At 34.9% G+C, this 27985-nt stretch overlaps 1 protein-coding gene across 10 annotated transcripts in view; it reads left to right on the forward strand.

Moving 5' to 3' along the window:
* Positions 1–26524, forward strand: part of Pam (peptidylglycine alpha-amidating monooxygenase) — a 288617-nt gene extending 262093 nt beyond the window's left edge. For 3 of the 10 annotated variants that reach the window (XM_047554874.1, XM_047554876.1, XM_047554881.1), the window contains 10 exons: positions 1537–1653; positions 3785–3857; positions 5271–5481; positions 5900–6100; positions 9312–9427; positions 13933–14032; positions 16793–16846; positions 22001–22204; positions 24995–25048; positions 25689–26524. In XM_047554874.1, the coding sequence (XP_047410830.1) occupies positions 1537–1653; positions 3785–3857; positions 5271–5481; positions 5900–6100; positions 9312–9427; positions 13933–14032; positions 16793–16846; positions 22001–22204; positions 24995–25048; positions 25689–25870 (1312 nt within the window). In that variant the 3' untranslated portion in view covers positions 25871–26524. Of the gene's footprint in view, positions 1–1536; positions 1654–3784; positions 3858–5270; positions 5482–5899; positions 6101–9311; positions 9428–13932; positions 14033–16792; positions 16847–22000; positions 22205–24198; positions 24287–24994; positions 25049–25688 lie in introns of all 10 variants that reach the window. The other 7 variants (XM_047554877.1, XM_047554882.1, XM_047554879.1 and 4 more) reach the window with 4 other exon arrangements.
* The last annotated feature ends 1461 nt before the right edge of the window (positions 26525–27985 follow it).

Raw genomic sequence — 27985 nt, forward strand, 5'->3', positions numbered from 1 at the left:
TCTTGGTTATCAGGCCGACCGCGAAGGTATCACTGTGCTTGTGTTAAGCTAACCCTTCTCTTAGTTAATAATGGCCCTAAAGCTCAAGAGCTCAAGAGTAGTTGTTTTAGTCAGCTTTTTTTTTTTTTTTTTTTTTTTTTTTTTTTTTTTTTTTTGCTGCTGTGACTTAAAGACCCAACAAGAGCTTTAGAGGAAGAAAAGTTTATTTGGGGGCTCACAGTTTCAGAGGTCTTAGTCCACAGATAGCCAACTTCATTCCTTGGGACTCAAGGTGAGGCTGAACATCATGGTGGAAGAGCGTGGCAGAGGGAAGTGGCTCACATGATGATCAGACGCAGAGAGAGAGGCCACTTGCCAGATATAAATATATACCCCAAAGGCTCTCTCCCAGGGACCCACCTCCTCCAGCCACACCCTACCTGCTTTCAGTTATCAGTTAATCCCATCAGTGGATTAATTCACTAATTGGGTCAAGGCTCTCATAACTCAATCATGTTCCTCTAAATGTCTGTATTGTGTCATACATGAGCTTTTGGGGACAACTCACATCCAAACCAAATAGTGGTTATTTTGGCAATTTTATTGCAATGTATTATTATATTTTATTTTATTGTTAATTATTTTTGTTAATCTTTCACTGTGACTAATTTATAAAAATTTCATCATAGTTATGTATGTATAGGGAAAAGCATAATAAATATAGGGCTTGGTATTATCTTTGGTTTCAATCATCCACTAGAGTCTCGAAAGGTTTCCCTCAAGAATAAACAAACTACTATAATTTCTCAAACAGGCATTGAAATAAGTACAATGTTGATGACAATTGTCAATTGAAGAAAATATATTACCAGCAGTTTAGATACAAATATAAACTTAAAACATATATATATGGACATGTATGTTCATAAATTTTATAACACAGAAGGTGCTGACTTAAAAAGCAGAAATTGATACATTCATCTTAAGTTTTTAGATTAATTATTCTATAGTAAAGCTGTTGTGTTATATAGAAAGTTTTCTGTTATTAAGTGTATTTTTAAGAATAAATTGTTTTGGTTTTTAAACATCTTTTAATATTCTGTTTATGTCCTTATAATGTGTCCACATGTACCTATAGCAAGCACCATAACACATTTTTATCACCTCCCTCCTGCTATTATCATTACAGAAAAAGAAAATAAGTTACACTTTGTTTTGCAATTTGAAAGACTATTGAGTTATAAACTTTGGACAGCTTTTTAAAAATTTAGTTATTTTAACAGTTCTAGATGAGTGTTTCTTAAGCTCTGCCAGGGTCTCATAAAAGTACAGATTCAGGTATGGTGGATCTGAGACTGCATTTTCCCTGCAAAGCCAACGCCACAGCTCCATTGAACACCCTAAGTAGCTAAAGGTATATATCATAACACAAGAGACCAAGAATGAAGTCAGTTGCATCCCTTTGGGTCTCCTGAGAATCTCAAGTGAATGGTCTGCATTTCTCAAGTTCACTTGAGTTTCTGGTTGTTTATTTCCATTCTAATTTATTTTGTTTAGCTCTTTTGACAGCATGTTTGTTTACCAACAAAGAGGACTTGGACCAATTGAAGAAGACACCATTCTTGTCATAGATCCAAATAATGCCGAAGTACTCCATTCTAGTGGAAAAAATCTGTGAGTTAAATGGCATATGTTGTTATTAATGCTTGTACTATATTCAGTGTAGAAAATTTACCATTGGATCTTGAAAAAGTGCCCTTGTACAGCTGCCCTTAAGAAAGTAGGAGCCTAATTGGTCCATTCCACCTTTCATTCTCTAAATTGGTGGTTCTAAACCTTGATTGATTATTGGAATCAACTGAGAAGCTTCCCAGAATTCTTCTTTTGAGAAATCTGTATTCAAGTCCTTTGCCCATTTCAAATTGATGAGTGAATTTCAAATAGTTGCCACAAAAAGTATTTGAGGTGATGGATATGTTAATTAGCTTTATGTAATCATGGCATATTATTATTATTATTATTATTTGGTATTGGATATTGAACCCAGCGGCACTGTACCACTGAGTTATATCCCTAGTCCTTGTTATTTTTTGTTTTGAAACAGGATCTAAGTTACACAGTCTGGCCTTGAATTTGTGATCCTCCTACCTCAAACTCCTGAGTAGTTGAGATTGCAGAAGTGCATCACCACCCCTGACTAATTGTTGTACATTATACACATATGTCATTATGTCATATTGTATGTCATAAATATATACAATGGTAATGTGTATATTTGAAACTTTAAAAAAAACAGATTAAAGTCACTGATATACATGGTTAGAGAAATAAGTTGCTGGTCAGCTAGATTTGATGGTAAAAGAATATCCTTCAGCAGAAATTTTACATACTAAATGCATCAAGTAATCAGTGATAAGAAAAAAAAGCATCTCTATTCTCATCTAAATGTGAAGACTAAACAAATATCATTTTTAGCTTTCCTTAGCATGCATGTATAATTTGGCTCTGAATGCACTCATTATTTGGTCTTATTCCTAGATGGCATTTGGCAGCCAAAAAATTTTGGCTGATATTCATGGTCATTGAAAGAAAGGGACACCTGCTTAGAATCTCCTCAACCATTGTAACCTGGCAGCTTCAGGAACTATATCAGACTCCATCTGCTTAGGCACAGGGAAGGCCAGCTCTTTAAAAGGCAGCAAGCAACTGCTTTGAATGCAGCTGCTTGTGGAGATGGTAATGATGAGATTCAGAAATTTCTAGTATTCTCAGATGATGACTCAGAGGCCAGATTCTAATACCAGCTCTACCACTCTCTGTGTTTGAACCTGTCTCTTTGGAGCTGTATCCATTAATCAGAGGCATCCTCAACCCAGAAAAAAATTAAGAGGGAAGGTGGAACAACTGCTGCTAAATCAACTTGGCCAGCAGTAGGGTGTTGGTGTTGAAAGCAAATCATGACCCTCACTTCCTATAGCCAAAACAGTGATCTAGTTCAGTTAATTAGTTGAGATCAGAGTGTTACCATTTTGACCCATGGAGGCATGGACCAGGGTGGGAACTGGAAACTGGTGCCCACACCAGGAGGCTAGAAGCTGACAGATAAGGCCTGTAGATTGTCAGATGTTCTTTGACCAGAACCACCGTCACATATTATCCCTGTATTGATTAACTCTGTCCACATTCCTTAAACCTGCAGACCTCTGTTCACATTCATGTGTAGTTCTTACTCAAGTCACCCAAATTGATTAACTAAATAGATTAATCTTCTCACATGGTTTTCTAGCTCAACACTTCTCTGGATGATCACGGCCCTTCTGAAAGTTGTTTTCTTTGTATTTTATTGTTTTGGGCACTCTTAAAAACTTTAGAGTTATATTTTTACTAATTCATATTAACATATTTTTGCAGTATATTTTAACTGTTCATTCTATGAAAATCTGTTAATATTTCTTTAGACAATTTGTTTTATACATATTTCTAAAATGTTAATATTTATTATCTTAAAACTTGTTTTTAATTTGATGTTGTGTTTACTTTAACATAACATACTGTATAATATTTATAGTTTTTATGTATATAGATTTTCATATGATTGATTAAATGCTGCTTAAGCTTTGTCACAAGGAGGTCTGTTATTATGTTCATTTAACAATCCATTTTCTATAATAATTAAGTATACATTTATTAGCTTATAAATGTGTATAGCTTTAATGGATTAATTAGAAGGATTAATTGGAAACAAACTACTCTCATGTATACTTAGGGAATGGATATATAATTGAGACTAATTTTTATTTTTCAGGTTTTACTTGCCACATGGCTTGAGTATAGACAAAGATGGAAATTATTGGGTCACAGATGTGGCTCTCCATCAGGTAATCTCTCCATTGAGTGGTATTCAAACAGAAGATAGCAGGGTTAAATTTTGGAAAGACTCTGAAGTTCAATCTAGGTCTTTTTCTGTGACTCAATAACTTTATAACCATAGAAATGAAAAGTCATATCCCATTTGTGTACAGTGAATCAAAATGCAGTCTGTAAAAATTTAAAAAAAAAAACTTTATAACAAGAAATGGAACAACCATGTCCTATTCAGTTTGGCTTGCTATTACAGAATACCATAGATTTAGTGCCTTAGGAACAACAGAAATATATTTCTCACAGATCTGCAGTCTGAAAGTCTGAGATCCGGGTGACAGCATGATCAGGATCTGGTGGGGGCCCTCTTCTGGGTTGCAGACTGCCAATTTGTCATTGTATCCTTACATAGTGGAAAGAGAGAGTGAAAGCAAGCTCTTTTGTCTCTTCTAGCAAGGGCACTAGTCCTGTTCACCAGGTCTTCACCCTTTTGACCTAATTGCTTTCCAAAGGACCCATTTCCTAATATCATCACATGGAGGCTTAGGATTTTAATATTTGAATTTGGGAGGCACACATATTCAGTCCATATCAGTTCATGTAGAAATGTTTTTCTTTCCTTACCTTTATGCAAGGAAAAGGTAATATATATATTATCAAGATACTCTTCCCTTTTGGGTTGGAAGACTGCTTAGGACAGTTGTGGAGCTTCATTAGAACAACTTCATGGGCCCTTGGCTTTCTATGTTTGATTTTATTTCCTCTATCCTTGAGTTTTATTTCTATTTCTTATTGTTATTTCTGTCACTTGTGTTTTACCACCCTTATCTTCTATAAATTGAGGCAAGGTCTCTAGTAAATACATATTTATCAATAAAAAATTAAACATTTTGTCCTTTTTTGGAGAAGTTATATTTCAATTACAGAATGGCTTAAGGTCTCACCCCAGAAGATAAGTTTGATATATGTGGCAAAAAAGTGGGAAAATTCGTGAGGGTGGGAATGGGGGAGACTAGAACTCAGAGGGTTTCATTATGAGTCATTAAGTTGTTCTCTCAATGAGCTTCAACATTCATCAGTAAGCCTTTATTGCTGTTGTATTATCTGGAGATCCTTGTAATGTTAACTAAGGAAAGAGAAGAAAGAAGCACAGTGGGGGCAGAATAGCCTTTCCACATACTGGTTTCTATTCACTCTTTATTTACTGGATGGCCTTGAGCAAATTACTTCATCTCAATAGGCCTATTTCTGAAATGAAGGAATCAGATTAGGTGTTTTTTAGGGTCCTATTCAATCATAAAAAGTACCTCCTTTTAAATAATTCTGTGGGAGCTAATTCTCTAATTGCTTGTGCAAATGGTCTTAGTTATTTAGGTGTGTGTCAATAATAATCATAAAAGTAGGTAAAGCTTTCGCTCATGTTTTAAAAGGTATTCAAACTGAATCCAAACAGTAATGAAGGCCCTCTCTTAGTCTTGGGAAGGAGCATGCAACCAGGAAGCGACCAAAATCACTTCTGCCAGCCCACTGATGTGGCTGTAGATCCAGGCACTGGAGCCATCTTTGTGTCCGACGGTTACTGCAACAGCCGGATTGTGCAGTTTTCACCAACTGGAAAGTTCATCACACAGTGGGGAGAAGGTACCCAAAAAGACTCTTCCTTTCTAATTGTAGTATTTAGCCAGTATCACTAGGAACCAGACATTAACCACTTCTCACACTTTTTAGGATGTAATTCTCCCCTACAGTGAAGAAAACAGGGCCACTAAATGCATCCATTTGACTTCATCACACACACACACACACACACACACACACATACACCCGTGTTATGAGAAAGAATGTTTCCACGAAAAAGCTTTATCAAGTGGAGAGAAAAGCTATAATGTGTTTGTAGAAAAGGAATATTATGGAATAAACTTTTAAACCACCTCATTTTTTTTTCTATTTTCAGATGTCTAATGTTTCCTATCACAAATTTGGAAAATTGCAAAACTATAGAGTCAGACTTTGAATAATTTTACAGATTGTGTATATGAGGCTTTCCTTTGTTCCACAGCGTCTTCAGGGAGCAGTCCTAAACCAGGCCAGTTCAGTGTTCCTCACAGCTTGGCCCTTGTGCCTCATTTGGGCCAGTTATGTGTGGCAGACAGGGAAAATGGTCGGATCCAGTGTTTTAAAACTGACACCAAAGAATTTGTGAGAGAGATTAAGCATGCATCTTTTGGAAGAAATGTGTTTGCCATTTCCTATATACCAGGTATTTCATCTTTTTTATGTATGTTTTATTATGCTATACTCTACCCATAAAAAGTATTTGCCTTTACCTGTTTTTTAAAATAAATGTGTTTCTTATTGAGGGGCTAAAGATTCTTTCTATATCATATCTTAATGTGTCCTAAAATTGTTAGCACAATGTAAATAGATCATTTTCAACTCAAGTGCCACTAATCCTTGTACTGAAATAATGAAGAACTCAAAATGATTTAACAACTATTTATATTGGGTTTAAATGTTCCCAAACATTGATTTTCATTTTTCCTTAACTATGATCATCTACTCTGGTTATTACATGATTAATATTGTCTTCATACATCATCAACAGATGGTATATGTCTGATAAAATCAGCATTCAAAACATTTGTTTCATATCTTTTTTAAAAGTAGTGGCCAATTTTTAAAATAAGATAAATATATAAAATAAGTGAGGTTTATGTCTAAATACTAGAAGAAATAACCAATACAATTTTTATTTTTTTTACCATTATTTATTTATTTACTTATGTTTTTTATTTTTACAGATTGCATTTTGATTCATTGTACACAAATGGGGTACATCTTTTCATTTCTATGGTTGTGCACAGTGTAGATTCATCCCATTCATGTAATCATACATGTACATAGGGTAATGATGTCTGTCTCATTCCACCATTTTTCATACCCTGCCGCCCTCTCATTGCCCTTTACATAATCTAAAGTTCCTCCATTCTTCTCTCAACCCCCCACCCTCCATCCCCATTATATATCATCATCCACTTATCAGCGAGATCATTCGTCCTTTGGTTTTTTGAGATTGGCTTATCTCACTTAGCATGATATTCTCCAATCCCATCCATTTCTCTGCAATGCCATAATATTATTCTTATTTATGGCTGAATAATATTTCATGGTATATATATATATAAAGAAACTGTGATATATATATATCACAGTTTCTTTATCCATTCATCTGTTGAAGGGCATCCAGGTTTGTTCCACAATCTAGCTATTGTGAATTGAGCCACTATAAACATTGATGTGGCTGTGTTACTGTAGTATGCTAATTTTAAGTCCTTTAGACTTAAAACTGAGTAGTGGGATAACTGGGTCAAAAGGTGGGTCCATTCCAAGTTTTCTGAGGATTCTCCACACTGCTTTCCAGAGTGGCTGCACCAATTTGCAACTCCACCAGCAATGTAAAAGTGTGCCTTTTTCCCCACATCTACACTAACATCTATTATTGTTTGTGTTCTTGATAATAGCCATTCTAATTAGAGTAAGATGAAATCTTAAGTTGTTCTAATTTGCATTTCTCTAATTACTAGAGATATTGAATACTTTTTCATATATTTATTAATCACCTGTATATCTTCTTCTGTAAAGTGTCTGTCCAGTTCCTTGGCCCATTTATTGATTGGATTCTTTGTATTTTTGGTATAAAGTTTTGTAAGTTCCTTATAAATTTTGGAGATTAGTGCTCTATCTGAAGTGTGTGTGGAAAAGATTTTCTCCCTTTCTGTAGGCTCTTTTTTCACATTTAGATCTTATTGACTTTAAGAAATTCAAAAAGAAATTTGAAAAGTATCTAAACCTAAAAGACAGACATAATTTATATTACAACATAGCATAATATATATTTCCTTAAATAATAAATGCCAAGCAACTTGAAATATAAAATTTATATACAATTTTAAAAATATATGTTGCAAAATATGTCTATACTTGTATTAAAGTAGCATTAACTCTTTATAGTCTTCCCTATAATAGTCACATATTTTATACTATTAAAGGTGCATTCAGCTACTATCTTCCCAAGTATATCTCATTTTATTTAGGACATGAAGTAGATAACTGGATAAGGAGCAAGCTTATCTTCCCCATGAAGGAGAGAGTTTCATTAATAAACCAAAGAAAAACTCTTTTGTTAAAAACCATAGAAAAAATGTGAGGTTCATTTTACCTCACATTTAAAAATTTATATTGTCAGGATCATTCACTTAAAGAAGGTGATCAAGTTAATAGTGAACAAAAATAAATATAAGAAGAAAAATATGAGAAGTTAAATAAAATCTGATTAAAAATAAAATCTTAACAAAAGACATTTTACTTATCTGTATAATATTCAACAACAGTAACTGATGTTGGTATTAATTTATTTTATAGTACAATATGGTAAAAAATTCCTGTAATGCTTAAAGAGAGGTGAAATATTTTCAACAGTGATTTAGGGCTATACGTACTGTTAGTTGTTTTGTAGTGCTAGGGATCAAACCCAGAGCCTGCTGCATGCTAGATAACTGCTTTACCATTTAGAGACATACCCAGCCCCAATGCTATGAATTTTTCAATGTGTTTTAATTCACTGAAAATATAATGTACAAACTTCTGGATTGTTTATTTAACCAAAACATTACTATTTCTATTATTTCAATTGAACATTACCATACTAAGAAATATAATTTTATTATAAAGTGTATTCATAAAAGAGATGATTTATTTCACTTAGTGAAAAATATCTTTCATAGTTCAAAATATGTATCTCATATTTTCAAATTTGAGTTGTTTAAAATCAGATTATTTAGCTGGACATGGAAGTGCACACCCGTAATCCCAGCAACTGGGGGTACTGAGGCCAGAGGATTGCAAGTTTGAGGCCAGCATGGGTAACTTAGGGATACCTTGTCTCCGAATTTTAAAAATATAATAAAAGGGCTAGAGATGTAGTACAGTGGTAAAGCACCCCTAGGTTTTATCCCCAGTACTAAACTAAATTTTATTCTTCTATTTATACTGTACCTTCACTTACTTTCTTTGCATATTTCTTTCTGACTCCTTTTTCAAATGATCCGAAATGATTGACCTAAATAATCTGACTTTTTCCAATTCCTACTTAAGATGCCTATGATATCTATATCTACATGTCAGTATATGTATGTGTCAATCACTATGTATTCCTGATTTCTGTTGTCTTCCTAAGTACAGCAGACCCTCCAATTTCTGGTTTTCCTCTTACAAGTTTAGTTCTTTAACTAGTTTGTCCCTGATCTGGTTATACAGGAGGCAACATTTCTTAGTATTTTGTTTTCAACTTTTTGGCCAATTATAGGGACCACATTAACCCTAAATGTATTCTTTGTGTAATGTCCATGCATACATTTGAAGGCCAGTCAATCTGTATTTTAAAGAAAGACTAACTAGATATGTTGTCACAGGTTTGCTCTTTGCGGTAAATGGTAAGCCTTTCTTTGGGGACCAAGAACCTGTTCAAGGATTTGTGATGAACTTTTCCACTGGGGATATTATAGATGTCTTCAAGCCATTTCGCAAGGTATTCATACACATTGCCCATGTTTTAATTTTCATGAGAATGAAACTGAAATATGAATCTTGAATAAATCTTTAAAAACTTTTAGATAATGTGATAAAACTTTCTTAGCTAAGTCGATAGAATAGTATAGAGTATATATATATATATATATAATATATATTATATACCATATAGTATGCTATTATATTTTATTTAGAATAAATGTCCTGGTTTATTCCTAGATCAATTTCTGCAGATGAAAATGAACTGTGCATTCAGTTCCCAGGTTGTTATTAGACTTTGGATATTATAGCAAGTTTAAATAGATTATAGTTAGAATACCAAGAAATATTCCTTTTCCTTGTTTTATCCAAGTAGTGAAGATGCTACATTTAAATGTACATTTATAGTTCTCTTAGACCTAGCTGAAATTGTATTCTCTTTGTTCTATTGTTATGACTTTGCTAAGCAGCAAGACTTGAGAATAGAACTTCCTGGAATTTATTCAAGTTCCAAAGATTTGGTTTAGGCCAGAGCCTAAAGTGTGGTTTTGGCTTCACAAAAGGTTTGCCACTGTTTGTTCCAGAAACAGTGCTTTTTACGCACATGGTGACTATGGCTCAGTGTTTCCATAGCCTTTCTGTCTTCCCAGTGCGTGTTTTCTACCATGCGATTGCCAGAGTGATCACAATGTTCACATACACTGCAGGAATGTGTTTGTGGTATACCCATTTTGGAAAATTCAGTCAGCTAACATACTCAAATAAGCATTATTTTTCAAAATATGTAGTCATTGATGTTACTTGGATCAAAATGCAACTATCATAAGCTACCAGACCGAGTATATCTTGGTATTCATAATTCTTATATTAATCTTTAAGATACCAAGTTTGATAGATTTTTTTAAAAAGAACTTTAAAGAGCCTTAATATTTTAGAAATTAATGTTAGAGTACTGATGGTCTGGGGTTTATCACATTTCATTGGAGAAGATATGTACTAAGCACCTGCTTTGTGTCAGATATTGTGCTAAATTCTGATGATGACAAACAGTGACAAATGACAGTGGACACAGCCTCTTCCACAGTGGAGCTTTTAGCAAAAGTTATCCAAATCAAACCAATGTGAGTCTGAACTAAGGATTCTAGCACAAGTTTCTGTATTTGAGTTTCTGTTTTTATTTCACAAATAAGATTTGCACAGAAATATTTCTTCTGAAAAGCAATAAGCAATCAAATATCAAATCATGGCAGCTGTCAGAAGAAAATTCATTACATTGATGCTACATATTTTGCTTTCATAGTGTTTCAGATCTTTGCTGATTATGTGATCTTTGTGGTTTTGTCCATATAAACTGACTTCCTCATATCTGTTGGTGAAGAAAGGGAAACCCTTAGTTTTCTTTCAGGTCTTCACTTGGTATTAATAGAGTGTTTGTCTTTTTCTTTTAATGATGGTGTACTGTGTCAACTAGGATATTAACTTTTAATTAAAATATGCATTTAGAAATCAAAACTGTGTGCTAAGCAAGAAGCCAAAATCTAAATGAACCATCCTGTTGTAAGAATCTGAACAACCCTGATTTAAAATTTCAGAAAACATTACGCATTAAAATTTCGGAAAACGTTTAACATTCACCAGACATTCAGCAATGAATGTGTACAATATGGGAGTCAATACAGCAAACTGAAAAGATGAGATTTGCTTTTCCTTTTATGTTCACTCAGTAAACTGCAATTAATTTATAAATCTCTCAGAATTTTCATTTAATTAGATTATCATCATAAAAATTGGGCGAAGGAAATAATATATGTATTGACTTCTGTTTAAGAAGAGATTTGTTTTTCAAGTCAAAGGTCAAGTTTTATATAATGTGTCTTTGTCTCTGTATATGTTCATATCTCCACATATTTCAGGTCTCCCTCTTTCACTATTACATTCTGTAGAACTGTTTTTTACTTCTGAATGTGTGAGCTCTGTCTTTATGTTTATGCAGGGAAACTAAATAATAGGACAATGAAGATAATCTGTGAAATGCTGTCCAAAAACTATGAATAGAAAATCACATTTATCCCTCAGTTTCAGCCCTTAATAATCTAAGGAATGACATGTGGTTCCTCATCATCTGCTTTCTCACACACCCTTCAGATGAAATTTTGTCTTCCTTCTTCTACAAGGAATCTGATGTGAAAAAGAAAGGGCATGATCCTCACACCTCTATATCAAAAGAGGAAAAAAAAAAAGAAAGAAAAGAAAGAAGCAGTAAACCCAGATTCATGTTATTTCTCCAACCTCCACACTGAAGATTAGAATTATAGTATTTGACAAAATTTGAGTTGAAAGACACACACATAAATTAAATTGCTTGTCCAAAGATACATTATATGTGGCATATTTGGATCTCGAATCCAGGTCTTTCTAACTGTAAAAATGTACTTAACCTATTAATCCCTGAGGTATGTTTTGATATGCCAAGGACTATATTAAATGGCAACATAAACTTGGTAAAACTTCTTAGAAAAAAATACTTAAAAGTAAGTAGGTTTAAACATTATTCTTGCATAAAAGTATACATAGTTGTGATATGGAGCAGAACACAAATTCCTTATGAATTTTTAAAATGTGATTTTGTGAGCAGGCCACCTGGGGCTTCTTCACTTGATGCCTCAGGAAGATGCTACCATTCTTTTCTCTTGTCAGTTTTATTTTGCTAGAGGTAACTCAAGAGAGGAGTTTGCACAGCCTGTGAGTAGAAGACTTTTTATCTGTCCAACTTTGGAATCGTATCAAGCTCAACAACATAGTTCCCTGTTTCAGGTGACACACAGCAGTAGAGTAGTTCATTAAAAAGGTTAATCAGATTTCATGCATGTATGATTTTTTTTCAGGATACACCCAACTAGAATGAATAACTATAGTACTCTAATAAAAAATAAAGAAATAAAGGATTGTAGCTGAGTTTCTCTGACTGCAACAGGAATAAAGGTCCTGAGATTTCACCCACTAAGCCTCACCCTGAATCCCTGTGATGGCTCCATATTATTCCCAGTAAAACCCTTGGCTCCCCATATCAGTTTTGGAGCCACTAAAAGAGGTTTGTTGTTATTGTAGACTTGAATTTATGATATGCCATGATTTATTTAAAACAGAGTCATTAGCCAAGAGATAACTCACATATTCTCCCCTCACCTTTACTTCCTCACCATTGAATTTTTTTTCTATTAGGAAATCTGAAGTATTTTACAACTATGTGTTTTGCATAGCAGTTTCTAAAAACATGTTATAATATAGAGAAAAAACTCCCTGTAATTTGAAAGCTCATTGCCATTAACGGAACTCAGATAAAGATGAAGTTTTAATGACACACTTGTGAGCTTTCAACAGCACACCATTTGGATTTCTGACTTTTTGTCTTTCTCTACAAATTTGTCCCAGTTTGTGTGATAGTATGAAGAAATATGCCTCATTGATGTAGCTTTTCAATTTTTCTTTTCAATTAGACAAAACTCTTCCCATTTCTAAAGCATAATGGTATCTGCGAAGCACATATATCTCTGCCAGTCCTGAAATGAGCAAAGAATAGCAGCTGGCTTTCTTAGTGTCCTTTGTACTCTGCACACCAAAGTGGGCATTTGTTGGCTGATGAACCACAATCTTGGGAGTGTTCTGCTCATACTTACTAGACATAATTTTGGGAACCATGTATTCAGGCAGGCCTGCTGGCCTTGAAGGTGAAGGGAATAATCCATGTCCTGACAACTGGTAGACCTCAAGCACTTTTGGAGGCTGCAATAGCATATTTTAAGGAACCAGCTCAGTGACCCTGAGAGAGTCCCATAAAGTGTTCTCCATCTCCTGAGTCCTCATGACTGAGAGGATGACTTAAAATGAAGAAAAACATATTAAAAAACAAAGTTCCTGGATTAGGTATAAAAGTCCAGGAAGTATTTGGAAGTAGCACTCAATTTGCTTCCTCTGCTGACTAAAAATATTGCACACACACTAGACTTCAAAGATATAAAACCCCACTTCACTGCATATGTCCTAGTGTGCATATCAGAAATAATCTAAATGCCCTGGATTGTTGAAATAACCCCTCTTATCAGTAATGTACAAATGATTGTTAAGTTAGCTCACGATAGCTTGATGAAATAACAAAATTACTGTCTGTGTATTTTCACGTGTATTGATGGAGAAAGGCAAATTTAATGATTAAAAGGTAGAAGAAAAACAAAGGCAACAATAAATATAAAGAATTAGGTAGGTAATGAAACACTAGACAGTAGTCAAAAAACAATCTATTATAAATTTTCATTTTTTAAAAGAATTAAAAGCCAGTATTGATGGTTTGTTAGCATTTCCCAATGCTTAGAGACCCAGTGAGTCAAGACCCAATGAATGAATGGATAAATGACTTGGCCTGCAGTTACTTTGGTGGGAATTGTTGTTGCCTTGGTTTGAGTTATATTCAAACTCAAATTCAAGCAAAGGCTCACCACCCAAATGTGTGCCTTCATATTTTGGCAGCACTTTGACATGCCTCATGATGTTGTTGCATCTGAAGATGGAACTGTGTACGTTGGAGATGCTCACATAAACACTGTGTGGAAATTCACCTTGAATGAAAGTAAGTCTTTTACAGTATTGTCCACATTTTCCCTCCATTTTATTGCTTAAAAATATGCAAAACAGGGCTGGAGTTGTACCTCAGTGGTAAAGTGCTTGCCTTGCACGTGAGAGAAACTGGGTTCGATCCTCAGCACCAGGTAAAAATAAATAAATAAAATAAAGGTATTGTGTCCATCTACACAATATTTTTAAATAATATATATGCAAAACAAGTGTGGTGATTTAGCTCAGTGGCAGAGCACTTACCTCAGATGTGTGAAGCCCTGGGTTCGGTTCCCAACACTGAAAAAAAAAAGTGAAACAGAAGCATTTGCATTACCTTCTCTTTTTAGTGATGGTAGTAGGAAATCAAGATATAAGAAATGTGTTAAAAACTCTATTTGGTATGCATTTCAAGAACTAAATTAATTTTTAGAAAGTAGAGAGAAACATCTTTTTTTTTTCCTTCCTGGCAGTTATCCCCTTGTTTCCACAGATATTCCACAGGAAATTCTTGATGTCTGAAGTAATGTCTGTTACATTAAAAGCCAATGTTAATTCCAGCTTAGTTCCAGAAGGAAGCGATGGCTCTGGCAAAGCAGAATGACTTGTTTCCATGAGGCATTACTCCACACATGGCTCTTTAGCTCTCAGGAGCTGCTGAGCATCTAGGGAAGCCAGCATCTGTGTCAGACACATATTATCCCCAACAGGAAGTACTTTGCATTTCCATTTTGACTTTAGCTTTCTCCAAATACTAAATAAATATATTTTCCTATAACTCAGAATTTTGTCTGGTAGCTAATTTACTCTGTCAGGATCTAGCTGGTTAGTTTTGGAATTTTCTAATTGCAATTTGGATATTATTTCTAATTCTTAGGAAGCATACCAAACTAGCCCCTGATTTGAGGTTAGAGACAATAAGTTTTTTAAATATAAGTGCCCTGAATACTTCCTTGACCACAAATATAAATGTTCAGAGAAGCTTTTTAAATACAGTAGTATACAAACAACAGGATAAAGTGAAGATAATGAAAAGAATTGAGGATGATAAATTTGAGGTATTAGGAGGTACAACAGGTATTATTAAGCAGAGAACTAATAAGGACATATAAACTTGATGAAGAAAAGAAATATTAATTGTAACAAGAAAAGAAATCAAACAGTGAGAAAGAAAAGTAAACTCAAGAGTCCAAAGCCTTTAATCAGATGCAACATATGTCTTGGAGCCCAATTTGCTCACCACTGTATTCAGCATTATACTTTGAGTAAAGTTAACTGATAACAAGGACCCAGTTAGAGTGCATGTAGATACCTGTGGACTACTCCACCCCAGAAGTCACTTCAAAGTCCCCCTGAAAATATGGCTTTTACTACCTGCATCTTCAAAGAGAATTCTGAAAGTGTGGTCAGAAAAAAAAGCAAAGATGGGTGGATAATCCCCAATGTATGACAAAATTCAGAATTTTTAGAACAAAAAAAAATGCTTTAAATTTATTTAAATATGGGAAAGACTATAGAAATTTAGCCAATATCTTCATTTCTTTTCTAATAGGAAGATGATTCTTGAACTCACTAAGATTCCAGTCTAAGACCATTTATAACAAACACCCCAGTGGTTGATGCTCAACAGAGATACATATCTGAGTCATCTGGGGAGGATGTTCAAAAAACATGTTTTAGTCAACTTTTTCATTACTGTGACTAAAAGACCCAACAAGAAAAATTTTAGTGGAGGAAACACTTATTTGGACACTCACAGTTTCAGAGATCTCAGTCCATAGATGTCTGACTCTATTTCTCCAGGACTGAAGTGAGCAGATCATGATGGCAGTATAGTGTAGCACAGGAAAGCAGGTGAGGACATTGCACCAGAAAGTTGAGAGAGAGAGAAAGCTAGGTCTCTTCACCACAGACAAAATACAAACCCAAAGGCATGCCCCTATTGTCCCACTTCCTCCAACCACACCTCGCCTGCCTACAGTGATCACACTATCAGGGTATGTTAAGGATCTATCCCTATCGGGGTAGGTTAAGGATCTCATAACCTAATCATTTTACATCTAAACTATCTTGCATTGTCTCAGACATGAGCTTTTGGGAGACACCTCATATCTAAACCATAACAATACACATGGCCAGACCTCCTCAAGGTCTATAGAAAAAAAATAAAAGATTTATAGAAAGAAGAGGAATAACAGTATAAGGTAGTTTGAAAAGTCTTCCCAAGTGGTTTTGAACAACCTCTAATTGATAAACATCATAGCATAACATACAACTTCAAAATAAAAAACCCTCAACATAACCTAGAGCATAATAAATCTGGAAAATAGTACCTTTTGAACAATAAGATTGGCATTGGAGACTAAACAAGGTTAACTTGCATTTTAGTGTTTAACTAGTCAAATCCATTTATATCAGATAAGGAGACTGATAATTCACGATGGCAGAATTAGTCATCAGCTAAGATTTTGGCTACATGAAATCTAACTACTTGATATTTCAGAAACAATGCAATATTATGAACTCCAAAAGGAAAGTCTCATTCATAAAGTTCTTAAAGATACTATTTCAGCTCTCCCTAGGAGATTTTACATAAGATTCATGGACCTGACAACTAATTTATGGTATATGTTGGACTCTTTTCTAATGTAATAATATATATGATGAGTATTTTCCAAATGTTTTATGCTTATTCAGTATAAACTAATACCAAGTTAAATTTTCAAATGTTCTTTTTAAAGATTCTCATTTTTCTCTTCTTGCATTGCTGTTACAGAAATGGAACATCGATCAGTTAAAAAGGCTGGCATTGAGGTCCAAGAAATCAAAGGTTGGTCAGATTTCTCTTATAACTAAAACCAAAGGCTATTTGTGTTGAATTATTTTATGGCTCTTTGATACAACTTAAAAATTATCAATCTAAAAATAAAATACAATCTGGTAAATGATTCATGACTTCTGCCATGTGCTGAGCCCTTAAACCTGCATGTTGCCACTGCTTTTTCTAATAAATGGAGTAATCATAAGGATCTCAAATCACTCATTTCAAGTGATAAAATGTGATTAAGGGTGTAAGAAATCTATAATTAGCAATCCAGAGACATTTAAAAAGGAAGAACGTCAGCCCGTCACTTTGGGAAGCATGCTGACCTCAAGTAAGCAGAAAAATGCTGTTCAGTGTTCTGGAAAAGGGCTTTTCTTAATAGGCTCTAATGTCAAGCAGTGGAAAATATCTATGGTGAGTTACTTCTGTAAGGATAAGAAAAGATTAGTTGTTCCCTAAACTGCTATCCTAGTACTACTCAGTCTCAAAGATTTACCCAGGGCTTCTGTATGAAAAACATGATAGCAAATCCAAGGGAAATGAAACTGCCTGACCTCAGGAGACTTACAGCCTGAGAGGGAGAAGGCAGACAGGCACATTTACCCATACACAAAAAGCACATCATTGGGATATAATATCAGGAATGCAGAAATGGGATTTAGCTACTGGTAAGCAACCACTGGGTTCACTGGGAATCCTTGTTAAATTATTTCCTCCCTTTCCTAGAAACAGTTTATATTTCTACATTTTCTACTATCTGCAGGGTTTTGACATGTCATTTATATAGTTAAGTACTCACTGTGTTTCTTATGGGGTGATCCTATTATTTAAGTAACAAAGTGATTACATTATTAGTTGCCTTACAAATGATTTGCCTAGATATTAAGACGTAACCAGAGGCTTACTTGTTTTCCTTTCTCATGAAAGCAGGTTGAAAGAGATGAAAAGAAGCAAGAACCAAGAGGGAGTTTAGGTATTTTATTTAGGCAGATAAGAAAATATAGCCGGCTCAAAGTTGAAAGGGGTAAGATCATATTATAACCTAAATAAATAGCAATTTCTTGGCATTTGTAGAGATTCTACTCAGTGAGTGACATTCATATCACATTCATATTCCAAAAATGGTTCCAGATCCTTTGTATCATTGCTATATATTAATAAGTATATTTGTCCTGGAATAAAGATCCTGGGAAAGATAATGGTAAAAATAGCTGTCACTTATGGTGTACAAACAATGGACTATATAGAAATTATCACATTTAATCCTTACATCATGTGATAGTTGCTATTATCCCAATTTTGCATTTAAGGACATTGAAGATCAGAACTGTTACTGAGATAATAAGTGTTATAGCCAGGTTTAAAGTGAATCTTTGTTTGATGTCAAACCCGGTGCTATTATTTACTACTGCTATCTTGATGAAAAGAAATGGATTGCACTAATTTATTTACTGTGAGTTCTTCTAAGAAATGCAGGCTGGGAATGGTTGTAGTTTACTCTGAAATCTCTAAAACTTCAAAATAGTCCCAAACTAATTATGTTTAAATAGATCCCACCAAATAGTCTTGATTGTGCTAATTGGTCTCTTGAGAACAGCCCAACCAACCATCATGGCCCCCTTTGGGCTGGTCAATAAAGGGTGAATATAATCTCCTGTAGGCCATTTCCTCTTTTCTCAGTGCATTTGGTCAGAAAACATTCCTGTCTTGACAGAAACCAGCAATTCAAATAGTCTTTTTTTAAAAAAAAAATAATCTTGCATTTAAAAAAAATAATAATAATCTTGCCACAATAATCCAGTTTTAATAGGAATATCCCAATTCAAATGAAGTTATTTTATTCTTCTTTGAACCAGTATAATATGACTCGCATTAAACATTTTAAGATTATATTCTTATTACAAAATTGAATATAAATCATACTGGATCCCTAGATCATATCTTTTATCAAAAGCATAAAGCTCAATTCAAGCAGAGAAGGAGAAACACCTCCCAGATTTTACAGACCAGTGATGCATGTTCATTTCACATCTCCAAATTCAAGATGCCTTTGAGGACATTCATTCCCATTGTGAGTGGTCACATAATCAGAAATGACAGTTTCAGAACCCATGTTCTAAGAGAGTTGCAGGAATAAGAGAATTTGGGATGATTAAAAAAAAAATAGGAAAGGGATTTTAATTTTCAAATAAAGTTATTAGAGATAAAACAGACATCCCACCAAAAGAATAGCCCGCATCCCCCATCCTCAATAAAAGATGATGATGGTGAATCCAACTCAGGAAAATTAAAAACATAACAAAACTCCCTAATGCATTTATTGTCTTACACCTTATGTAGAACAACAAATTGCAGAGGAAGCCCGTTGCATTTAAAAGAGAAACTCACTGTTCTAGATGCACTTTTTATATCTTCCAAACTGCTACGTGCTAGTATGCCATCTAAAACCATCAGCCTTCAGTTTTGTCTGCCATGAATGGGTGGCAGTTTCTGTTTGCTGTATTAAGAATGTCCCTCCTTCTTATCCCAGTTTTTTTCCAGTTCCTTCTGTCAAAGAAGAGAGAGAGGTTCACATACTTGTATGTGTGCACTCACACGGGAATGAAGCTAGCCTCCCTTTCTAAATGCATTGTTTTAAAGAAGTAAAACCTCTTGTATATCAGCTTTTCAAAACTATGTTTATTTCCAAATATCTGTAAAGATGCTATAAGAACTTGTGATATTGTAAGATTTTAAGACATTTTTCTTCTGGATAAAAGGCATCTGGCATCTTAATTTTCCACAAGCCTCAGGTCCTGGCTAATGTAGAGCATTGTCATTACTTAGTCATCAAGAGTGTTTCAACTTAACTGAGATTTTTAATAAAAGAATTTAGGATAAAGAGTAGGTGTAACATAATTTAGATTATTTGTGCTTGAACTGAAATTCATAAGATTCATAAATGATAACCATAATTTTCAACCTATAAAGACTCCTGAGAAGAACAGCAATATTGCTTCTTTTTAAAACTGGGAAATTTAAAAATTGTAGCCTCCTTTAAAAAAAAAAAAATACAGAGCATCTTTTCTTGGGAGTGGTCCTGGGGATGGAATTCAGAAGCACTCAACCACTGAGTCACATCCCCAGCCGTATTTTGTATTTTGAGACAGGGACTCACTGAATTGCTTAGCACCTCCCTATTGCTGAGGTTGACTTTGAACCCATGATCCTCCTGCCTCAGCCTCCCGAGCCTCTGGTATTATAGGTGTGCACCACCACACCTGGCCAGAGCATCTTTTAAATCTTAAATATAACTCAGTTTGTTCCAAAAGTTAGAATGTTCAAGTATTTTTAGTAAATGACAGTCAAATTACCAAAATAGGTGTGGAAATCAAAAATTTCTAGAGTGGTGTGCTTATATCTTAGCAAATCCATTGCCTCGTCTCTTTGTTCTATGAACGCTAAGCTGATTCTTTCAATCTGTCACTTATGTCACTCACAGTTCTGTGCATTTAATGGAGTCAGTTAATTACTCTGTAATATCTGTCTTCAAATAGAAACAGACCTTCATTCCAAAAGCAGCAAGTGCCAAGCTACATCTCCAGATTATGTTTTTTTAATCCCAAGATATAGTTCATTGATTTTTTTTCAGCTTAAATATAGGAAGTTTAAATATAGAACAATTTTTTTCTGTATTTTCTACAGTAAAGAAATAGGAATCACACTTTTACTCCTTGTGGAAACCGAGACTTTAGTTAAATTTGAACCATTTAGGTCTGTGAATCAATCTTTCCCTCACCATCATGTTTCAAGAGCCAGGCTAGTGGACAAAAAGAGAGAGAGGAAAAGTCTGACCTCCCCTTGCCCATAGCATAGGAAAGGAAATAAGACTTTGAGACCATCTGCAAAATGATAATAGTAGTGCCTACTCACAGGTTTGATGTGCAGATTACAGGGGAAAAATGCCTGGCATAGCCTAGGTGCTCAGTCATTGTAATGAGACTGTGGAGTAGGCTGTCTCAGAATGTTAAAGTGGAGAGCTTCAACCTGCCATTCTTTTGTACCATAAGTTATGTTCACAGTGTGTTAGGTAATTTGGGAAACATTCCCTTGGAGAAATGTCCAACAAAGTGTTAAACTAGGTTTATTTACATACTAAACAAATATTTACAAAAGGTTGTCCTGAGTGTTAAGCCACCTATCCTTGTCACTTTATGAAAATCTTCACAAGGCCATAGCATGCTGTCTATATTGTAGGGAAGAAGATAATGCCATGAAATCTTGTGAGTCTTTTGCAAATATGCTTGTAACTTTTAGCCTAGGAAAATTCTTGTCAGCCTTTGCCCCCTACATTTTCTGCACAACACTCATGTGCTTCTTGGGGGCAAGAATGTCGCAAAGCCCAACCTCACTTTGAATTCAGTAGTAGAGTTCCCTGCAGTAACTTCTATGGTTTTATTATGTTTGTTTTTCAAATAGTAGTTTAGGCCTATACCTACTAGTACCTGCCAGTGTCACAGAATAGTTGGATAAGTTATTTCCATCACCAATAAAATAATATACATTGATTTGTGTGCACTTACATTTTGCTGAAGACTATATAAGGAAATCTGTAATCCTATAAATACAAATTTGGTACTTGTAAAGTACCAAAAATTCATTGAACATGAAAGGAGATTCATTAACAGTACAAGAAAAAAATACTTATTAAGCACCTTCTTGATGACAGAAATTTACATGTAACAGTTTTGTGAAGGAGATAGTATTGTCAGTTTTCCAAATGAGATTACTAAGGCCCAGATAATTTAAGTAACTTGCCCAAAGTTATACAGCTAGTATACAGGACTGGGATTTGAGCTCAGGTTTGTTTGACTCCAGCATGCATACCAAATTTTTCTCCAACATGCTTCCTGTGACTTTAACTCAGGAAAATGAGAATTTGTGGAATTAAAGGTAGAACCAAAGAAAACCAATTTGAAGGTGAAAAACCATTTTGTGGAAATGACTTATCACATACCTACTGACAGATTGCTGAATTCAGACATTGAAACATGAAACCCAGGTGCACTGGACTCAGAAGTTCTTTGTGTACAATTGTTGATTTGACTGGGTAGGGGTGGGTGAGAGGGTTCTGGAATCTTTTGAGTCAGTTGAATATTGTGAACTCTTCTTTCCCTGAAGAAACCGAGGCAGTTGTTGAAACCAAAATGGACAACAAACCCACCTCCTCAGAATTGCAGAAGATGCAAGAGAAACAGAAACTGATCAAAGAGCCAGGCTCGGGAGTGCCCGTTGTTCTCATTACAACCCTTCTGGTTATTCCTGTGGTTGTCCTGCTGGCCATTGCCTTATTTATTCGGTGGAAAAAATCAAGGGCCTTTGGAGGCAAGTAAAACGGGCCCCTTGAACTTGGAACCTGCCTTTGAAAGATTGTTGGGCCCAGGAGTTTGGTTGTGATTTTTTTTTCAGTGTCTTTGGTTTTTTTTGTTTTGTTTTGTTTTGTTTTAATGCCCTCTATATTTTTGACGTTATTGTCTGTGTTTCAGATATTCTCTATAATTAGTATCACAGTAGAAAATATGTCTGAAGCCTCTGGAATTTAGATAGTTGGATTATAATTAACCTTTAACATTGCCTTTTAGCAGTTGGCTTAAGCCCAATTTGTATCTCCATACAAGGCTGTAGATAGTAGAGTCAGTATGAATTAGCTGACAGATCAGGGAAGAGAAGATTCCATCTGTTAGAAACAGGCCATTTTCAAAGAACTTAGGTCAGTTATTTTGAGATTGTATTTTTCCTACATCAGCCTGGCGTTAGCTCCTCGCTACATGACTTTGGGCAAGTTACTTAATCTCTCAAAACTGCAGTTTCCTCATGGATAAAATACTTTCCTCACAAAGTTGTACAAAGAGTAAATGGAATAATGTATATAAAGCACTTATCAAACTACCTGGCACCTAGTAAATACTCAATACCACTAGTGATTGTGATGCGTAATAGGGTAATAGCAGATGTTGTCTCAAACCTTAGCTTTCTCAAGAGACCGTGTATTTCTTTTAAAAACTATTTGAAAGTTTTTGAATGGTTATATTTAGGCCATCAGTATTTTACAAGATCATTATCACAGTATAGGACCCAGGAGCTGAGTTCCTTCAGGCATCCAAATAAATAAACAATTGACCCAATTCTTGTTTCCTACTCCTCAATAGCAGTCCTTCTGCTGGGGCCCCAGGTCCTAAGTCTAGAGTCTATAGCTGCATCTAGGAAGGAGTTTGTGGGCCAGTGTGGGAGGTAGCATTAGATCAAGAAACAGCATCATATCCTTTTTCAGGTCAAGGCAGTCATGGCAGAGATTTAGTGCCCATGGCAAAGCCCTGACACAGAAAGAGACTCAGAAACAAGAAACAGAAAGTTCAACTTAATAGATTGTAAAAGGGGATTTTTCTTGGGCTTTTTTTTTTTTTTTTTTTTAATCTGAAGTCATATATCTCTGCAAAAATGTAGTTACTTCTTCCCCAAAAGGACTTCTGTTAAGCCCCTGTATAGATCTGGAACTGTCAAAAGCAGGGCAAGGAAAAAGAAAGCCATCATCTTAAAGGAGCTAAATAAAATCTTCAGGAGAGCAGGAGTTTGTATATCTTATTTACTTGTATGTACCTAGCAAAAATAGCAGTTCTTGTCACAAGGGGATTAATAAGTATTTGTTGAAAGATTGAATGAATAAATAAATGGTGCTCAGAATACATGACACATAAAAGAGAGATGTAAAAGCTATGATGGAGGGTGCTATGTCTGGTGGTAAATGCACAGAATATTAGAAGTACCTAATGGGGACAGATGGCTGGAATTGTGGTACCCAGCCCAAACTGGAAGAGGAAATGACTAAGGAGTCAAGAAAGTTTGGTCTATCATGTTTGCTGTTGAGGGCATATGACATGGCACTGTTCTGTAATGCTGACTTTACAAGATTGTATTGGGAAGGCAGAGACCTGGGTCAAATGATATGAAATTGCCTTTATTCACCCATTTTTTTAAGAAAAAAATGCAGTTTTATATGCTTCAATTTAATACATTTAATTCTAAAAGTAGATCAACCTCTCACTTTTTTTCCAACATTTTTCTTGATGGGTTTCGTCCATGGTAAGATTTTTAGAAATCCTCCTAAAGGACCGTCATTTATTCATCACACACTCATTGTGTTCCACATCACTGTGCCAAGCACAGGCAATACAAACTGGATAAGGAATATCCTGCATCCCTGTGGAACTGAAAGTCTAATTTTTCACTTTCTTCAATCTTAGCAGATGCTTCTTCCCTTTCTGCCAATTTCCTTCCTCACCCACTCTTCTGCCTTTCCTCTGTTATCTGCCTGTTAGCAGGTGATATGACCATGATGCAGCCTCCACTCCTGGTGAAACTTAACAGGAGGACCCTGAGCCTGGCTTTCCTCACCCTTGAGAGAGTGGTGTAAGCAAGGGGAAAAGTACAAGGAGATACGAGCAAGGAAAAAATGAAATCCACTGGGGGTGCTGCCTCCCATAAGAAAAGAGAATTCTTCATGGAGATGGAAGCCCTGCTAAGAACATTTAGTTCACCTTTTGTGCCTGAAAAATACGGTTTCATATTCCATGTCTTCCCTTTCCATAAAGGAGAAATGATGTACATAAATCCAAAGCTTTCTCAGGAGCTGCATGTATACTCTTCATAACAGAAAGAGTAAAGCCTAACAGATATTCCTAAATTGTGGTAGTCAGAGCTTTCAAATTTTACAATTTGTTGGCAACTTAATTCTATCCTATTCTAACAGAATCACTAACATGTATTTATCATTTTATATATATGTTCTAAGCATGCCACATGTAAAGTCCCATCTTAAACCTAACAGATAGACATTGTCTTTGATCCTTCATTTCTCAGAAGAGACAACCAAGGCTCAGAAATTAATATATCAAGATTGCACAGTCTATAAGAGACAGGCAGGAATCAAACCCTTAGATATATCTCAATATCTATACTTCTCAGTAACATATTACCTTTTTCCCCTTAGAATTACATATACATATGAGCCAAGTCTTCCTAATCACATAAGACTTTTGTGTTGAATATTGATTCAGGAAGGTGACTTGGATTCATTTTGAAATGTGCATTCCTTTTTTTTTTTTTTTTTTTAAGCAGATTCTGAACACAAACTTGAGGCAAGTTCAGGAAGAGTACTGGGAAGATTTAGAGGTATGCTTGTGACCTTTCAGAATCCTTCATATTTGGTTCAAAGTCAACAAGCTCATGTCTTTAAAGAGCAAGGAGATATTTCACATTATGTCTCTGAAAATTAAACACCTGGTATATAGCATAACATCCCCCAGAGTAAATGCACAATGCAAACCATAAACTAAACCAAATGTGTGACTCTGGCAGCAAATTTCCCAGTTTTATTTATTTATTTTTTTCACCTTGCCATCCTCTATTATTCTCTTCCTCTGCCTTTTATCTGCTTTCATTTGTCTTCAGTAAATTTTCTGTCACTCCTGTTGTCATGTCAGAGCTTGTCAGGGTGAAGATGACCTTTTCATAAAGTCATTGAAATGAAGAGCTGCCCAAGAGATGCCAGTTCCAGAGAGCTGGACAAAACAGGAGGTGAAAAGTGAATCTGAAATATTCCTGCTGAAACACATGATCCTGTGGAGCTTGTTTTTTCTTTTTTCTTTTAATAAGTCTATGGAGTAATATCTATCTGACTGTCACATTTTTTTTTTTAATATCTACCCTTTCCCAGCTTCTGCCTTTATTTGCCATTTAAGAATTTACAAAGAAACTGACTCACCTGTTGTGTACTTGACTTCAATTCTACATTATTACTTGCTCTCTTTAGGAAAGGGAAGCGGAGGCTTAAACCTTGGAAACTTCTTTGCCAGCCGCAAGAGCTACAGTCGAAAAGGATTTGACCGCCTCAGCACTGAGGGCAGTGACCAGGAGAAAGATGAAGATGATGGAAGTGAATCAGAAGAGGAGTATTCAGCACCTCTGCCTGCACCACCATCTTCCTCCTCCTGAAAACCGACTTTGGTTTAGGTTGAGTGAGATTTACAAGAATGCCAGATTCCTTTCCCTTCAGCACGTTTAAAGTTTTGTGCATTTAATTGTAACCTGTACTAGTCTAGGTGGGACTGTACACATTTTATTTTCTTTTTGTTTGGTTAAGTTGGCTTCTGTTTTTAATTGAAGAGTTTCCTAAAAGTTCATAAGAGTGCCATTGTCCTTGTATGAACATAGAATAGAGAAGCAGTCCTCTTCTTCCATTATAGTACTAATCTAATGATGGAAGTTTGCTCTTTTACATTTTCGAGACTTTTTTGTGGATGTAAATAGCTCCATTCTCTGCTTGGACACAGTATTTTCCCAATAGCACTCCCATTGCCAGCGTCTTTCTTTGGTGCCTTTCCTGTTCAGCATTCTCAGCCTGTGGCAGTAAAGAGAAACTTTGTGCTACACGACGACAAAGCTGCTAAATCTTCTTCTATTTTTTTAAAATCACTAACATTATATTGCAATGAAAGAAAGAAAAAAGTCTCTATTTAAATTCTTTTTTTAATTTTCTCCTTGGTTGATGTATTTCTGGGATGTCTTATTTTTAGATGGTTACACTGTTAGAACACTATTTTCAGAATCTGAATGTAATTTGTGTAATAAAGTGTTTTCAGAGCATTAGCTGTCAGAGTGTATTTTGCAATTTTTGCAGATTTGCAAGGTTTTATATACAACTTTTGTAATAATCACACAAACCACAGATATGGTAAAACCTGTTCAATGTCTTCATCCAAAAGAAATGTGTTGTACTGTGTAAAATTTAGAAAATATTTTGTTATGTAGCAATATAAATTAAAGCCAGGCTAAGAGTTTACATACATGTATAAAACCAGGCTTTCTTTGAAAATTCAGAGGATTTTTGCTTGTAGTGGATCAGAGAGTAAATTTTTTAATAAAAGGTGATAGTAGTTAAGAGGAAACTTGTGTCTCAAATTACATATACAAATGAATCCATCAGCGTAGGTTATTACTGATAGTTTTCTTTTTAAAGAATAGTTTCACTCAAATTCCTATGTGATATGATGGAAGTATCTTACAGTGACTGCATGTTACTTTTCGAATACCTTTTTCATAATCCATCAATGAAATTTAATAGAAACCTGATAATATTCCATTTTAATATAATTGGACCCCAGAACCCTTTCTTCAAAATGCTTACTTACATCACAGGCATCGTAGTAGCTAGAATATTAGATTCAGTTGACTAATGATGTAAACACTGCAGGGTACTTCCCCCACAAAAAAAAATCATATTAGAATGTCTCCTAGCTATATAATTTTTAAAAATCTAATTCAATTTAGGTTTTTCTCCTTATAATTGATACCAAAGAAAGTTTTTGTCACTTTCCATATGTTTACCCCAACTTCTTATTAAAGCTTAATTTGGGCATTGTCCCCAAGTAAAAACTTTACTTATTTTTGATTCCTGTGTTCTTCCTTCTCAAATTAAACATATTTTTTTCTCTCCCTCTGACCATTCCTCTATGCTTTTTACACCAAATCAGTGGTAAATGTAGAATCACAACCACACTATTCCGACATATCTGTACACTTTCGCTGTCTTATAAAGTGTATTTCAACATCAGAATTAATCCAATGCCCAGGACTTGTGTTTTACAGGTTGGCTTTGATGCTTTTCAGATTTTATTGAGAAAGTCATTTGACCTGTACCAAGTCATCTTTTGTAGTGTAATATATGATCATCAGCTCTATTAGTTACATTTTTAATGATATGTACATTTAGTCTTGTTCTTGAGCAGTTTTATAATGACTGAATAGACACAAAGACCACAATAATAAAATATAAGTAGAAAAGAAAGAAAATGGGAAAACAATTATGAAAATGGAAAAATATTGATACAGGATAATTCCTATTATACCTGCCATGGAAACAAACTTGGCTCCAGACTTTCTAGTAGCTCATTAAATAAAACTTGATCCCCTACCTAATTCATGAATCTCTTAAATATTTAGTATTCCTAATGGTAAGATCATAAAAATTAGCTCCAAGTATCTTCTAAAATACAGCACCATGTGATATAACCAAAGTCTTCAACAACAGAGAGTATAGACAAACACATC

Source organism: Sciurus carolinensis, chromosome 6, assembly GCF_902686445.1.
Source record: "Sciurus carolinensis chromosome 6, mSciCar1.2, whole genome shotgun sequence".
NCBI classification, from domain to species: Eukaryota; Metazoa; Chordata; class Mammalia; order Rodentia; family Sciuridae; genus Sciurus; species Sciurus carolinensis.